This window comes from Mixophyes fleayi, chromosome 9 (genome assembly GCF_038048845.1).
Source record: "Mixophyes fleayi isolate aMixFle1 chromosome 9, aMixFle1.hap1, whole genome shotgun sequence".
NCBI classification, from domain to species: domain Eukaryota; kingdom Metazoa; phylum Chordata; class Amphibia; order Anura; family Limnodynastidae; genus Mixophyes; species Mixophyes fleayi.
This window is the reverse complement of record NC_134410.1, coordinates 122,121,560-122,139,051: the sequence shown is the minus strand read 5'-3', so window position 1 is coordinate 122,139,051 and position 17,492 is coordinate 122,121,560. Positions and strand designations below refer to the sequence as shown.

General features: G+C 40.1%; 1 protein-coding gene across 2 annotated transcripts in view; it reads left to right on the top strand.

Moving 5' to 3' along the window:
• Positions 1-6,887: 6,887 nt before the first annotated feature.
• Positions 6,888-17,492, top strand: part of NSMF (NMDA receptor synaptonuclear signaling and neuronal migration factor) — a 37,438-nt gene continuing 26,833 nt past the window's right edge. For both annotated transcript variants that reach the window (XM_075185416.1, XM_075185417.1), the window contains exons 1-2: positions 6,888-7,105; positions 16,474-16,535. In XM_075185416.1, the coding sequence (XP_075041517.1) occupies positions 7,035-7,105; positions 16,474-16,535 (133 nt within the window). In that variant the 5' untranslated portion in view covers positions 6,888-7,034. The remainder of the gene's footprint in view (positions 7,106-16,473; positions 16,536-17,492) is intronic.

Here is a 17,492-nt window from a genome sequence, read left to right as displayed (position 1 = left end):
TTAGCTACATTAATCCGGACATGTAATCCAAACGGTGACAAATTAAGATTCTTCTTTCTTAATAACGATATCCTTATTGCCGCTACGGCATTATAACTCATTATATTAAACACAGAACAGTTATTTATTATATTACCGCAGCTCTTTACAGAGAACATATAATCATTCACATCAGTCCCTGCCCCACGGACACACGTGTGTGGGTACGTTAGAATATGTCTTTGGTGCGTGGAAGGAAACCCACACAAACACGGGGAGAACATACAAACTCCACACAGATAGATTTCTGATCGGAATCGAACCCATGACCCCAGCAAGGTGAATGGTATTAGTGTTACGTATCGAGTACGGAGGTAGATGACTTAAAGACAATCAGGTTCAAGCGATCACGTTCTAGAATGTACTAGATAAACAATAGCTAGAATCTGATTGGTTGCTATGGGCAAAACCTCCACTTTTCCTTTTCCAGAAGGTTTGATACATCTACCCCCCAAAGAGGTTGTCAAGTTGTTTTAAGTTTGTATTTAATGTTGTTATAGGCATATTAAATGACTAAGTATGTTATTACACCCTTAATAAAAATGTTAAAGTAAAAAAAATAAAAATACTATGTGATCAATTTACAAAAGGCATAAGGTGTAATTAAAGAGTAATTCCTTATTTATATTTATATTGAACATTTTGGAAAATAACCCTTTGCTGTCATTTATCAGTAATATAAGGTCCCTCCCCCGGATACCCACTCCTCTGGGCTGTTGATGCTATCAAGCCCCCACAACCAAAGGTCTGATATGCGGATAGGCTATAAGTCCCATTCCAGGGTAGACACGTTCCCCACCACGTGGATTAGGAATCCCAGGGGAAGGTAACCCATAATTAAGGCAAGTAGGGACTAAGCGATATATCTAAATGAAGGGGAGACTCTGACTCCTAAAGAATGGTCAAAAGTTAGATCTAATTTAGCGGTCATCAATTTCAGTTAGAATAAAGGAAAATTCCTTCATACTTTACTACAGATGGTATTTAGTCCCCTCCCGTCTGCATACTATATTTTCTAATTCCACAGATCGATGTTGGAGAGGATGTGCATTACGTGGCTGCACGTTTGGTGGAGTTGTCCTAAAATACAACCTTATTGGCATCAAATTCATACCCTTGTTGATTCTGTAACTCAGATATATCAGCTTTTCTTAGGGATACCCCAGTAAATTTCCAAAACACATCATCTCTCTGGACAAGTGATTATGAAGCCGGAACCTCCACAAACAACCGTTTGACATCCTCTTGTTGCTGTATAATAACTTCAGATTTGGTGACTTATACCTCACCCCTCCAGGTATACATTACCTACATACCCTTCTGCATTCCTGAATATCACTGCATTCATCTCTCAACATTACTTTATCATTCCAAATATAAAATCCCACATCTCCCTGTCATTCCTCCCTTACCCTTTTCTATCCCCGTTTGTCTCCCTTAAAATACATGTCTATGTAGTAACATACATACTTTCTTGTAACAAATCAGAGCTCCCGTCAATGTATATTTCCTTCTTTATTGTCAATTCACTCTGTCAATAACTTATATTGTATGGTATGTATTATATATATTGACTTGTAAAAATTAATGGAAAAAATAAAAAAAATAAATGATATCTAACAAGTAGTGATCCTATAAGACATGGGATGATGTGCTACTATCCTGATTTAACAATATCAGAACCGGACCTCCGTTCTGGAGTCTGCTGGGAACCTTAAGTTTTGGGGTCCAACCCGAATTTACCCAAGCACTGTGCCCCCCCTACAGATTGCACACTACTGCTCACATAGCAGTCAGCTCTTTAAATAATTGGGGGTGCTCACGTTACACCCCTCATATGATGTATGTACTGTTTTCCCTACTGTACTGCGCTACAGAGCACTGTGGCACCATACAAATCTACAATACTAAAGTTACCTATATTGGTCATGGTCTCACGCAGGGCCTTCGGCACCTGTCACCTGAGAGGATAGTGGCAGTACAAGATATCAGACTAACAATTAATAAACACCACATGTAAGGGTACTTGGGCAGGTAGGACACTGTAGACAGTGGATACCTAATTTATCACAACTTGCAGCACCACTGTACAATCTAATTTAAGATTACAATTTTAGAACCATTGCCCCATACATCAGAAACTAGATTATTTTTTCAAATGTTTGTGCTCCAGCATTAAGCATTTGACCAGGACTGTTTATTGTATGTTGATGAACAAACATGACCAGTAATTGATTTGACTGACAGCTGTCATATACAAACAGAGACAGTTGCAATACTTGAGGTATGTGTTTGGAGTGGTAAATGATTTTGGAGAAATATGGACTTTTTAATATAAACTGGTGCTCGAATTGCGCATCTTGAAGAGGTTAAAGAACTATTGACCACTACACAATTACCTTCACAAATAGCTGTCATTAAATGTCAAGCACACATGACAGGGCGTGATGAAATTACCAAGGTAATTACAGAGTAGATATAGCAGCAAAAGCTGCTGCACAAAGGCACATTGTCAAAACCCAAGTTTACAAGATACAAAATGTTTTGATTGCCTGATTTACATTCATTAATAGAAATGCAAAAGCTTTGTAATCCACAGGAAAAGTCCAAAAGGGAAGATGTATGATGCTCACAATATGAGCAAGGCATGTGGTGCAGCTCTGAAGGTAAGACTGTCCACCCCAAACTCTCTTACCAGCATTGGCACAGACGTCTCATGGATTGACCCATGCAGGTAAGATGGCCATTAGTCTGATTCAGACTTACTGGTTTGCACCTGGGTTCACCTCAGTAGCAGCCAGATAATGTGCCTTGTGTATTGTCTGCTTAGAACAATGCAGGCAGGCCCGCCAAAATATTACCTTCACACCTTTCCCCGAACTGAAGGACCTTTCCGAACTTTACAAATAGACTGTCATTCAACTACCAAAAGGTTAGGATGTTTTGGTAGGTGTAGATTTCTGTTCAGCATGCGTAGAAGACTATGCAGTGTACCTGCATCAATAAATAGGAAAAAGACTTGTACAAGAATTTGTATCTAGATATGGTATACCGTATGTAGTATTTTCACATCACAGTACTAATATTTAAGGAAATGTGTGAACTATTTGGAATTAAGTTGTTTTTTTATGAGCCACAATAAAAAAAGGTATAATGGAACAATTAAGAACAAACTTTCAAAGATATGCAAATAAACTAGTTTGATGATGATGATGATGATGATAAACTAGTTTGCCATGGCCAGAAGAAGTATCACAACATTCCATTAGAACTACCCCCAGAGGGCCCTTAAACACCCCCCCCCCCTATGAAATCTGATTTGTGAAAAGATATAACATTGTGACTGCACCTGCAGATGAACCGAGCAAAACAAATGATCTAACAGTCAACTACTGGACTTCACTCAGCAACCGGCTACAGACTTTGACAGGGAAACAGTCATGTGGACTGTGCCTGGCACACTCTACAGCCTGGTGGTGGGGTAATGATCGGGAATTTCCTGAGATCGGCCTCATTGACAAGACGGCGGGAAGGACCTTATCAGGTATTACTGACGAGTTCAACGTGGATACATGCTACTCATTGAAAGACAATAACACCTCCTAAAAACAGCTCAACCGGACGACATTCTTCAATGTACCGACATCCCGCTTCACCAATAAAAGCATCTAGTGAGGGGTTCTTACAGCTACATCCTCAGCTCCTTGCCAATGCGCTCAAGCAACAAGTAGGTGGTTCTTACAGTCATAATAATACTGTGCCACTTACCTACACAGTGACTCTGATATATCTGGTCCAAGACCTAAGGAGGAGCACTGTGAAGAAAAAAGCTCTTCAGTAGGTTTTTAAACAAATAGCAGCCTCAAAAGATGGACGGAGATATCACATAAAATGGTTTTGTTTGGCTGTTAAAAACAATGACATATTGATTTAAAAGTCAGACAATGTACTGATTCCTGAACATGGGCGCACATCCGATTATACCAGTTGTGGGACATATCCAGGCAATAATACACAATATATTATGGCATATATGGTATGATCTATACTAGGTTTAGTGGCCTTGCCCTCCGATAGACAGTGGGTGTTACCACATGTGGTCACTTTTTTTATTAGAGCCACTAGAAAATAAACTCCCAGGACTACTCCCTGGGATTATAACTTAAGCCCAGAAGATTTGACCTATTTGTAACGTAGAAATAAATGCACACAAAGGAAGTCAGAAACTGCTTTTAGATACTCAGACGGAGAAAGAACTGCAGGTACTTTATTTTTATTATCTACCATATACCTGGTACAGATATGATCAATGTGATGGATGATACGGTTGGTGAATTAGTATTAGCAATTAATCAAAAGTAGCATGGAAGAATAGGCTGGCAATGGACCAAGGTTTGACAACGGTACTTGTGCGGTTGTAGATCAAGAATGTTGTACCTATATTAAGGATAATGAACAAGAAATACATTGTCGCTACAAGATAAATCATGAAACTTGTGGAATGAAGCATGGGACCATATGGATGGTTGGTAAAAGGGTTATCTTGAATGATATCAGGATTTGCTGCTATTTACTTCAGTTTTCTTAACATTATGTTTAGCTGTTAAAAAAACCACATTCCAGGAAAAATTAATCAAGCATTGGAATCAATGTAGTTATAATGAACGGTATTGATGAAGTAGACCCATACACTTATGAGGTAATGAAGAAGAGAGGACGCACCGAGACTTAGGGCTAGATTTACTAAACTGCAAGTTTGGAGAAGATGTTGCCTATAGCAACCAAGCAGATTCTGTCATTTTGTAGAATGTACCAAATTAATGAAAGCTAGAATCTGATTGGTTGCTATAGGCAACATCTCCACTTTTTCAAACCCACAGTTTACTAAATATACCCCTTAGACTCAAAGGAGGTTTAGGAGATTAGTGACAATCGGAATATAGCGATAATTGGACATCCATATTATAATTAAGATATAAATTGCACCTGTGGCAATTCCACATTATTAGGGTCACCTAATGTCCGATACGGGGCGTATTTGCTTTTATCCTACCATAATTGCAACTTTTCTTTTTCCTCTGTGGTATGTATCCTACAACCTCCTTAGAGATTTTGACACATGATCTGTGCTTAAATGTAGTATGTGTTGCTGAGGGGCCACAGAGAGAGGATTAACATGACTGATCAATGGACCTTGGAAGTTGAATGACTGAGATTAGTTATGTCTATAAAGAGTTAAATAGTTATTGCTCACATTTGCCCATGGCTTTTAGGCTTTTTACATTTGATCTTGCTGATATATATCGTATTTTAAAGAGTGTGTCTTTAAGTAACATTTTCTAACTGAGGCACCATATCCTGTATTGAACAGTTTTGTAACATCTGCTTTGTGCCAAAAAATATTTGTAACAAACTCTGTCACTCAATCTACAGGAGTAACAGGACTATAAAAGATTTGAATTGTTTCCAGCTTGGCTTCTATACTTGGTCATTGCACAATCTGTACAGCACTTACCTAAATAAAAAGCTTCTTGAAATGACATCGATTTCTGAATTATTCCATAACAATATATACAAATAAATGCAGCTTTCAATATAGAAAAACATTAAATCATTCCCCATTGCTATTGATTTAGGGCTGAACAGATATGCAAGAAAATGCAGCCTTATAGATTCATAAGGGACCGGTGACATAAGTGAGGCACCTTTTGCCTCGTGCCTCAGTAATGACACTAAGGGGTATATTTACTAAACTGCAGGTTTGAAAAAGTGGAGATGTTGCCTATGGCAACCAATCAGATTATATTTAAACATTTATTTAGTATATTCTACAACATGACAGCTAGGATCTGGTTGCTATCGGCAACATCTCCACCTTTTCAAACCCACAGTTTAGTAAATATACCCTTAAAAATTGAGAGGGTCCACCCTGAAAACTGTTGCCCGCGCTGCATGCATTTAGCAAGACATGGCGCATGTAGGATTGCACTGAAGACATGGCACATGCAGGACTGCACTGAAGACATGGCACATGCAGGACTGCACTGAAGACATGGCACATGCAGGACTGCACTGAAGACATGGCACATGTAGGACTGCACTGAAGACATGACACATGTAGGACTGCACTGAAGACATGGCACATGTAGGACTGCACTGAAGACATGACACATGTAGGACTGCACTGAAGACATGGCACATGTAGGACTGCACTGAAGACATGGCACATGTAGGACTGCACTGAAGACATGACACATGTAGGACTGCACTGAAGACATGGCACATGTAGCATTGCACTGAAGACATGGCACATGTAGGACTGCACTGAAGACATGATGGCACATGTAGGACTGCACTGAAGACATGGCACATGTAGCATTGCACTGAAGACATGGCACATGTAGCATTGCACTGAAGACATGGCACATGTAGCATTGCACTGAAGACATGGCACATGTAGGACTGCACTGAAGACATGACACATGTAGGACTGCACTGAAGACATGGCACATGCAGGACTGCACTGAAGACATGGCACATGCAGGACTGCACTGAAGACATGGCACATGCAGGACTGCACTGAAGACATGGCACATGTAGCATTGCACTGAAGACATGGCACATGTAGCATTGCACTGAAGACATGACACATGTAGGACTGCACTGAAGACATGGCACATGTAGCATTGCACTGAAGACATGAATGCACATGTAGGATTCTCCCACTCTGCCCAGCCCATGCTGGTAGTGGGAGGATTGCAGACACATCCTCTGCCCATACATGGCAGAGACTTCCTGGGACTATGTGTGTGTGAGAGCCTGGCTCCCTCCCTCCTGCAGCAATCAATGAGAGAGCAGAGTGTCTGTAGGATCACTCACAACCTGGACTCCGGGCTGAGCCAGGAGCCAGCGGGACTCTCAGCTCTGCCATAGTGGCTGCTACCCCACCACCCGGGCTGGCCGAATGTGGCCCCCAATCCCTGCCCTGATCAAGGATGGGCACAGCTGTCTCCAAGAAGAAGGCGCTGAGGAACGACACCATCTCCCATGTAGCAGCTAAAGTTCGGTGAGTACATGATGGCACACCTGTTTGTAGATGGCACAGAGCAAGGTTTGGCACCAGATAGCATTTTAAAGGCTTTGTCCTTGTGCGACCAGTGGACATTAGATTGCAAGCTCTTTGGTACAGCCTCTTATAATGTAATGAATAGCTATGATGAGATCATATACATTGCTGTGTAGAAAGTAACATTATATATTGCATTTTGCAGTCACCCGGCAACAGCCACCCATGCACTGTATATGCCACTATCTCTCCGTATCACTTGCAGAAACACCTGACTGCTCCATTAGGCCCCGGATATATTATATAATTCAGATGCTGCATATATGAATGACATATACTAAGTCCCTGCTGGGGACAGACAGTACATAGGTCTTTGTTAGGTAGCAACACCATCAACCCTACCTCCCAAAGCTTCCCCCCACTTACAGATCCCAGCACCTAGAGACCACTTGATCCTTCTAAATACCTCTGGCTGCTAACGGACCCTATAACATTAACCCTGTGCACCCCAGCTGCATTGAAAGCCACTCTCATCCTCAGATGATCCCAGCTCCCAGACAGTGTGGATGGTAAAGGAGTTTTGCACACTGGGGATGATTAGCAGCCTGGTGAAGACAGAGGAGCTGAAATAGTTAACTGCTTAATTATAGTGTGAACTCCTGATACATCACACTGGGGATCAGCGATTCTATGGTGACATTAACAAACACACTGCACAGATTACACACAATTGTTTCACAGCTGCAGTGCCTACTAGCTGTACAACAATATCCAGATTGTGTCTCAGATCTGCCACTAATGCTTGCAATATACACTTAAATTTCAACCCTGTGCATATCAAATCATTGTTATACCACGTTTAATGCTAACACAATGGATGTATATAGGATATCTCCTCTGGTTGTGCATTACATCTTATGTGATTAGACTATAGTCCCAAGGTCATGTTAAAGGGCTGTAGTGTTAGGAGTTTGCAATGTGCAGATCTTGTGTATCCTGGCTGGGTCCCACCAATTCCTTATCATATTTGTAAGAAGTCATTTAGAATAACCTCAGTGTCTGAGCTGACAAACTAGTACACTGTACTCTGTAACAGAGTAGATACATCAGGGTTAACGATTGGGCGGAGAGGGGCAGTCAGGGGTGATGAGATTTTGAGGGTTGCAGATGTGATCTTGCAGATGTGTAAAAATGACAGATCAATAATTCAGATTTCTATGTAAAATGTTAGTTACATGGTCCCGATGAACAGAAATATAACTGCACATGTTTGAGGAGTTTAATCGGGTGTAAATCGAGGTAAAGACGACTCAGTCTTGTTCCAGCTTTGAGACACTTTGGATTTTGAGAGATCTTTTACTTTGGTTAAAAATGAAGACAATGTGTAATGGTTTCATCCTGCTGTAGAGACTTTTACAAAAACACTAAAGTGTCTCAGGTCATTTGGAGAATTCATACATCACATATGTAGATATCACCTTAACTATTCAGCAATCTGCACTTTACTGACAGTCAGTAAATTGAAATTCAGCTTTCATCGTTAGTAAGAATTTCACTATAGTACATATATGAATCGAAAGCAATGATTGTAAGACTTTGCTGGCTAGTAAACTCTTCTAAATATCCCCTATTTGTATTGTTACTTTGGGTGTAATAGCAGCGTGTTCGTAAAAAATAACACTGTCAGTAAACAAATTATATCTACTGCAATATAATATATGTCATTGATTGATATGATACAGTAGCATAAGCCTGATTATTGCACTCACTGTGCATTACTAAATCGAATCATTTTAGTTCAATACTATTTCCTTTTGAGAGCCAGTAATTGCATATAATATATATCTTCAAGTATAACGGTCAATATGATAATTTCATGGTATTGATGGATGAAATATATATTCAGAGGGAATTTAAAGACGGCAATAGAGGATTATATTTTGTACAATTCACAAAAGGCTGGATATTATACGGTCAAAACATTGACTAAGCATTTAAAAGCCATCGCCTGCTATCATATAATTCAGTTCTATGCGTTTCTTTACACACGTAAATTTGCAGCTCACTTTATATATGCTGGAGATGTATAGATATTAATCAGTGAAATTGGAGTCTTGTAAAGTGACCTTGACGGGCAGTCTATTGAGAAAAGACCAAAAAAAAGCTGAATTTCAGCAATATCGAGTGTGTCAGTAGGCTGGATACAGTTGTCCAGCCGAAAAGAATTAGAGGTGACAATGTTGTATTCTTACGGTTGTGTTTTATTAGGAGAGGCTGAATCATGGGGGGTTTACAAAACATTATAGAAGAGACTTTGGGCAGAGTAATATCTGCAACATGACCAGTGACAGAAGACATCTATTAGGAGAAAGTGATCGGGGGGAGAGAGCGATACGAGGTAGTGTACTTTGTGCTCTTACTTGCATAATTCTATATGTGAGGGATACATAATCCTGAGATGTAGTGACCTACCCTAATGCATCTCTTGTATGACAGGGGACGTGTAAACAGTTATTGGTTATGGTGAGATAAGGAAGATTTGTGCATTAGATGGAAATGTCCTGTTTGATAGTACGACAGCTGTGATCTGTAAGAAGGTGATCGGTACATATCACAGCTTCTCAGCAGAAGTGGTAGGAAACATCCTTGGTCAAACGTGTTTATGGAGATTGTGTTGATTGCACAAATACAACTTATATTTAAGTAGTGTGAAAGTACAAACAGGCCGACTGTGGTGATTTTAGGCCAATTATTTGTTTTTCCATTTAGAAAGGGACAGTGAACTGTCAGGGGATTATATATGGATACAAGTTACTGTGCCGTAGAAAATCATTCATTAAAAATGTTTTGCGTTAAAGAATACTGAATATAATTTAAATATATGAGGCTATAACTCTATTGGGGATTAAAGATGGAAAGGAAAATGTGATTGATCAACATATTTCAATTGTGGCTCCATCACTGTAATCCACCACTTTATAGACTATAAACAGGGGAAGAATTTGTTACTTTAATCACCTATTCTGTAGAACAGACAATCACATTACAACATCCCTCACGTCACACGTATGTGCCGGGTGTCTTAGCTGTTACACAGCCTTGTGACACCATCTGGGAATACGGCAATAAAGGAGTGAGCCACATCCAGAGGGCCAGGCCGTGCCACTGGAGAGGACCTGCCTGAGGCTCCAGGTCTGTGGATTACACCGCAGGGTTCAAGGAGGGGATTACAGAGATCTGACAGATCCACTGGGAACAGAGAGTGGTTTAACCACTCGCTTGCCTGACGTAGGCACAAAGCAGTGACTAACCACCTTTATTGCACCTGGGCTATTGAGGGAATATATTTCTCTCTCCTAGAGCTGCTGTACGGACAAGGAAAAGTGGAGGTGTTGCCCACAGCAACCAATCAGATTCTAGCTATCATTTACTTAATACATTCTAGAAAATGAGAGCTAGACTCTGATTGGTTGCTATGGGCAACACCTCCACTTTTCAGTTTAGAAGCTTTAGTAAATCTACCCGACCCAGGACTTTATATGAGCATCACCCCAACAAAGAACCACACCCTTATCTGTACATCCTCAAAGACGGATTTGTCCAACTATTCTGCAGTCCTGAAGTGGCTCCTCTCCCTCCCCTTCCATAATCTATCACAACCATTTGTAGAATTGTACACTATAAAACACACACATTTTCCCACGCAAATCCTCATTAGCTCTGAAATGCAGGTAGAAGCAGTAGCTTATTAATCATCATCATTCATATTCTCAAAGTACGCTGCGAGAAGCCATCTTTCTTGTTATTGTACTAGAATGCCTCCTGAATCTGTCACATTCTTCTCATTTGCATAGAATGCCACTGGCAGGGAGGAGCTATAATGTGATAAATTATCAATGGGGAGGGGCTATTTACTGGACACCATTTGTAACCTATCATCATATGCGGTCAGGGGGTAAAAACAAAAAAAAATAATTAATTAAAAAGATAAGAAAAAGACTGACAGACGTGTTTGGCACGATCTGAACTTGTGCTATTCATGGGACTAGTCTCGGTCTGTATCTGTAATCAAGTGTATTATTTTCCCAAGGAACATTCAACATTATTATTGTACAGTGTAATTAGTAGTGATAATTTCTTCTCTGGGGAATCCTAGATTAGCTGGCGGACAGCATTCCAGCCTCCGTATTCTGTAGAGACAGGAGAGAACCTTAGCAATGTAATGTGTGCAGTATGTTAAAGCATTTAACAGTCCTAAAACTCCACTGCCATTACATCATAGGCATGCTGCTATTTAAAGTATACAACCAGGACGTGACCTCTGAGCTAACTACAATGGGGTCAGTATGGCTATAAACATACTGCTACAATTCCTGCTGGACCCAATATATACTGCTAGCTAACTTAAGAAACAACATGTGCATCTGGCTTCCAACACCGCACATGGCAGTTATTCCTTTAAATATAAATTGTAACCCCCCCCTCCGTATGTTGGAAGGTGTACAATGACAGCGTTGCTTTCTATTAAATAATACTTTCTACATCTAAAAAAAAATTAGTCTTTTTCTTGAAGAAACAGGGTACACAGCGCCATCTAGTGCTTTCAGGGTCTATGTGCGGTGTCAGAATTTAGATTTTTTTTTTCATATGGTGGTTAGAAAAATGTTGATTCTTCCAATCCGGGTGGAGGGAGTGGGAATATTACTGTCCTCAATGTGTAATAAATAGCTATAGTTGTTCTGTGGTGGCGTTGCTAGTTAAAAATAAAACACACAGATACCCTTGTTTACTGCGTCTCATTGGAATGTATTACTTTTGGAAATAAAGAAGTTAAAAAATAAACCAACAAACAAAGACATTTAAATACCATCCTCCTTGATTCACAAGGCGCTAGGCTTCTATATTATAAATATAAAGAAGAGGATTGGTAAAGGACACTCAGACCAAACTCAGATGCCATAAAGATTTATTACGCCAGAGATTGGTATGTGCATTACTTAATAAGACATCTAAAATATAAGACATTTAAGAGCAGTGGCCACAGAAGACTATACATGCCATTTGCACTCTACAAAGTCATTCTGCAGAAGCCACTGCATCTCCTAGGTAAAGTAGTGATTAGATTGTAAGCTCTAAGGGGCAGAGACTGAAGCATTGTCTGTACTATATATTATTAGAAGAATATTCATTGCTGCTGAATGAAACGGTCTCTGATGGTTTGATGAACAATCTATAGAATATGAAAGCCCCTTCATCTAAATATAAAGTCCTACGTGGGGGTCTGTGGAATTGACAGATCATAGGGCATCTCTCAGAAGGCTGTAGGTGGAAGCTGCTCTGCAAGGATTATTTTTATAGATGCGGCGTGGGCTGGAAACAAGATGATTATGGATGTTAAGGCACGGGGAGGAGAAGGCAGAGACAAGCCAAGTAGCCAATTTCTTAGACTACCAGCAGAATAAAGATTGGATTTATTCATTTAAGAGTGTATTTGGCTCAAGTGCGTCGCTGGAGTAATCAGCATCCAACCTCGACATCATTATGGTGATTAAAACCTTCAGCCGCCTGCTGCCTCTGCTCATTGGGGATTTTAAATGCGCGGACAGGTTTAGAGTTGGGGAGGGGGCGTGTCTTCGCACAACTCTAAATTGCAAATGTAAAAAATAACGCTGTCCAGTATTTGTGTGCTCCATGCACAAACAACAAGTTCCCCTGCATGCAAAAAATAAAAACTAAATAAAAGCATTTGGATATCTTGCATTTCAACACGGTTTGTTCAGAAACAAATTTGCTAAGTTGGGGAGATCTGAGCAATCTCCTTAATCTTTAGCACTTGGAGTGGACATTGATTAACATGTACAGTGGCCAAAAGTCCCCTATTTCCCCGAGACAATCCCTCGTTTTAAATATTTGTTCTTTGAAAGTACCTGTTTTTAGTAAACTTATTAACTGCAGTCTATTATTGTACTATTGCTGTATATAATACACATAACTGAGAAGTCCACTCTTTAATCTGTAGTTCCCATCGATAACAACATCTGCAAATGATGTACTTCTCCCTGATAGAAACAACATTGACGCCCGCTGTCCTGCAGCATTGTGTTCAGTGTTTTGCAGAGAGCTGCAACATTGTTTCAACAAAGTAATAAACTGTAGTTCTGATGGTCTGCCAAGCTCTACGGTAATGTATAGGAAAGGGAGTATCCAGATTGCTATTCTTTGAATAGTACGGATACATTATGGCTAAAATATCCAGCTCACAAGTACATCAGTTAGAAACAACTTTAAAACATTATTTTTCCACCAGCATGCAATAGAAAAGCTCACACTTAATTGCACTTTATCTTACTATAAACTGCGGGGTATTATTGATGGAACGATTTTCATAATTGCCCTCCATTGTCTCCAACAGTAACTGTAAAGAAAAGGTGTTGTTGTCAATAGCAACCAGATGTCTGCTTTACTTTTCTAAACTGTTCTAGAAAAGCGTCACTTATAATCCGATTGGTTGCTCTGGGCAACACCAACTGTTCTCAGGTTACTTGCACAACAGTCTTGATAAACGACCCGCAAAGTCTCCAGCGGTTGTAGGATTGATCAGTCATCTGCAAGCACTGTAATTTATATGCGACCACTACTGAGTAAAGTGCCCCTGGAAGTAATGTTTTAAATACATACAACAATGCAAGAAAGAGCACAATCACATTTTAAACGTTTGGATAAACAAGTCAACATCAGGTCCATAATATTTACATTTTAATGTATTTTCAAATGGGATTGTCTATATAAATAATGAATAAGAATGATGCTTTTGAAACATCACATTAAAGAATTATCTAGTTGACCAGGAGCTAAAATTAGATATTTTCTGGAACACATATAAAGCGTGATAAATAGTGATTTTCAATAGAATATTGGATATGAAGTAGCACTAGAAGAAAATTATACTGCAGACAAATCATTTAAATGCACTATTGAATTTAAAATAATGAAAATGAATGTGCGAGGTGGAGCGATGATCTATCAATGACACCAACATAAGATTGGAATAATGGTAACAATGATTACTGGTGTCAGATCTCAGTTACCTCTACAGCAGGTCTATAGGAGTCAGGATTTTGCATTACCAGTTATTATTAACATTTATTTAAAGCGCTTTACAATTGGGAACAAACGCAGTAATAAAACAAAACTGGTTATTATCAGACAGACAAAGCTGTAAGAGGGCGCTGCTCGGAATCTTAGTAGGAGTTTGATACACAAGGTTAGGTACCGTTTACTGCAGAGGACAATGGGTAAAAGTGCTTAGTTGGGGTTGTGTGATTCAAAACAGAGGGTTTCGAATATAGAAGAAGAAGAAGAAATGGAAGTTTGTGTGTGAACTGTGTGACATGGTTGTAATCGGGTAGAAAAGATTAAGGATGTATAGAATGAGGCTCAGGAATTTTATAAGCTTGGCTAAAGAGATAAGTTTTCAGGCAGCGAATGAAGGGAGAGAGTTCCTCAGAGTGGGTGTAGCCTGGAGAAAGTCCTGTAAATCGGGAATGAGAGCAGGTAATGAGTGTGGATGATGGGAGAAAATCACTGGAAGAACGGAGGGGTCGAGTTGGGAGAAAGTTTGAGGCAAGGAAAGAGATATAGGTCTTGCAGATTTATTAATAGCTTTGTATGTTAGTAGAATTATTTTATATTTGATTTGTAAAATACAGTCAGCCGATATAGAGACAGACAGATCGGAGCAGCAGTAAAATGAGATTTTGAAAAGAAAATGCAAAAGTTGTTTGTAGGGGTGAAAGTCTGGTTTGGGGAAGACCAGTAAGGATAGTATTGCAATTGTCCATTCGGGAGAGTACGAGAGCGTATATTAAAGGTTTTCGCAGTGTCTTGTGTGAGAGACGTGCATATTCTGTAGATGTATATAACAAAATTTGGATACAGATGTATGTGGGATACAAAGGACAGTTCGGAGTCAAGGATCACGCCCTGGCAGCAAGCTTGAGGGGTAGGGTTTATTTTTAAGTTAACCATAGACATAGAGGTATCAGGTATCAGCCTCTGTTGGTGGGTGGGAATATTAGTAACACAGTTTTTGAAAGATTGAGATGAAATTGTAGATAGACTGCTTGGCACACAGGCCAACACAGATGATGATAGATCCGGGAAGGATAGACAGATTTGTGTATCATCCGCATAGAGATGATACTGAAATCCAAAGGAGCTTAATAGTTTTCCAAGAGAAGTGGTGTAGATAGAGAATAGCAGAGGACCTAGGACTGAGCCTTGTGGTCTCCAACTGATAAAGGAAGCGGAGCAGAGGTGGATCCAGAGAAATTAACACTGAACGAGCGATTAGATAGGTAGGATGAGAACCAGGATAGGACAGTGCCTTCAAGACCTAGGGATTGCAGCGTTTGGATGAGGCGAGAGTGACAGTGATCAATCACTGACAACCTTTCTCAGTGTCGTCTCTGTGGAGTGCTGAGATTGAAACCCGGACTATAGAGGGTCCAACGAGTTGTGTGATGATAGAAAGCGTGTGAGGCGAGTGTAGATGGGGGTGTGAGGCGAGTGTAGACGAGCCTCTCAAAAAGCTCAGAGGGGCATCAGAGATGAGAGATGGGACCGTAATCTGCGAGTTAGGGTCAGAATTAGTTTCAGAAAAGGACTAATTACCACAAGCTTGAAGAGGTAAGGACGACCGGGAGGAGGAAGAGATTACAGATCTTAGTTAAGGCTCAGATGAGCACATGAGATAGTAAACCACTGACTTGTCAGGGAACAAGGTCACGGACAGTCTTTCGGAATACTTCTAAATTCAGTATTGATACATTATACATCATCATTACTCAGTTGCAGAGCAGTGGAAACGTGAGGAAATTAAATCAATTTTAAATATACTTAGTTTTAAACCCAGCACTTTATATAGGACAGCCATTATACGATTTACAACAACAACAAAAAAAGTACAGATTGCCTTCCCCTTCGCTGGATGTCTGATACACACTGATCATTTGTATTTTTAGTCAATGTCACAAAGCTTTTCATCCTGCTAACGCAAATTTGTGCTCACCGCAAGTGAACGCATTGGGGTCAAAAGAACCACTGTCTGCCAAACGCAACCGGTTTAACACAGCGACAGTGGGTAAGGGACCTAAGTGTTTATGTATTTACCACAAGAATGCAGCAGAAATATTAATAATACATTACAAATTCCTATCAGTTGTTGTAATCTGAAATTTTGAAGAAACAAAAAAAAAAAAATTGTCCGGACTTCTCTTTTATGTATAAGATTATTGTGTGATGATCACAAGGAATACAATGGTCTCTAACGCACAATTCCTTTGTCTCTTATGTTCCGTGGAATTCAGAGCAGCCAGGGCGTTCGGCGAATACCTGTCACAGACTCACCCAGACAGCCAGAACGGATCAGGTAAGACCCCACTCCGACAGATACCTGGGGAACTTGTTCCCAGCCAGAATTACCTGCTGGAGAGATGAGTAACGATACACTTTAATCCACCTGGAAATGTGCAGTATATAGACAGGATATAGAGGATGAGAGAGAATATACGTTGGGTGCCCCTTCTTTGTATGAGATCTGGCATTAGTACCAATGGCCTCAGACTAGACTGCGCTATCTAGAATAGAAATACACACAAATATCTGCCAAGTGCAACACTCTTCAGGTGGTCCTAACAATAAAATATGATTAAAAATTGTCCTTATATAGGGCCAAATACAATCTATTTCTCTATTTAATGTAAAGCTGTCAGCATTGAGCAGCACGGTGGCTCAGTGGTTAGCACTTCTGCCTCACAGCACTGGGGTCATGATTTCAATTCCCTACCATGGCCTTATCTGTGTGGAGTTTGTATGTTCTCCCCGTGTTTGCGGGGGTTTCCTCCGGGTGCTCCGGTTTCCTCCCACATTCCAAAAACATACAAGTAGGTTAATTGGCTGCTGACAATATTAAACCTAGGGCTAGATTTACTAAGCTGCGGGTTTGAAAAAGTGGGGATGTTGCCTATAGCAACCAATCAGATTCTAGCTGTCATTTTGTAGAATGTACTAAATAAATGATGCCTATAGCAACCAATCAGATTCTAGTTAACATCCCCACTTTTTCAAACCCGCAGCTTAGTAAATCTAGCCCCTAGTCTGAGTGTTTAGACTGTAAGAACCAATGGGGCAGGGACTGATGTGAATGAGTTCCCTGTACAGCGCTGTGGAATTGGTGGCGCTATATAAATAAATGATGATCACAATGCCGCCACTATTCAGCCAAACAATAGGAACTAAGGATTTCACTAAAGCACTTTCTGAACCTATAGGCTGCATTTATCATAAACATTTACGTAGTCCGCTGTGTATATTGGATATTCTTTAA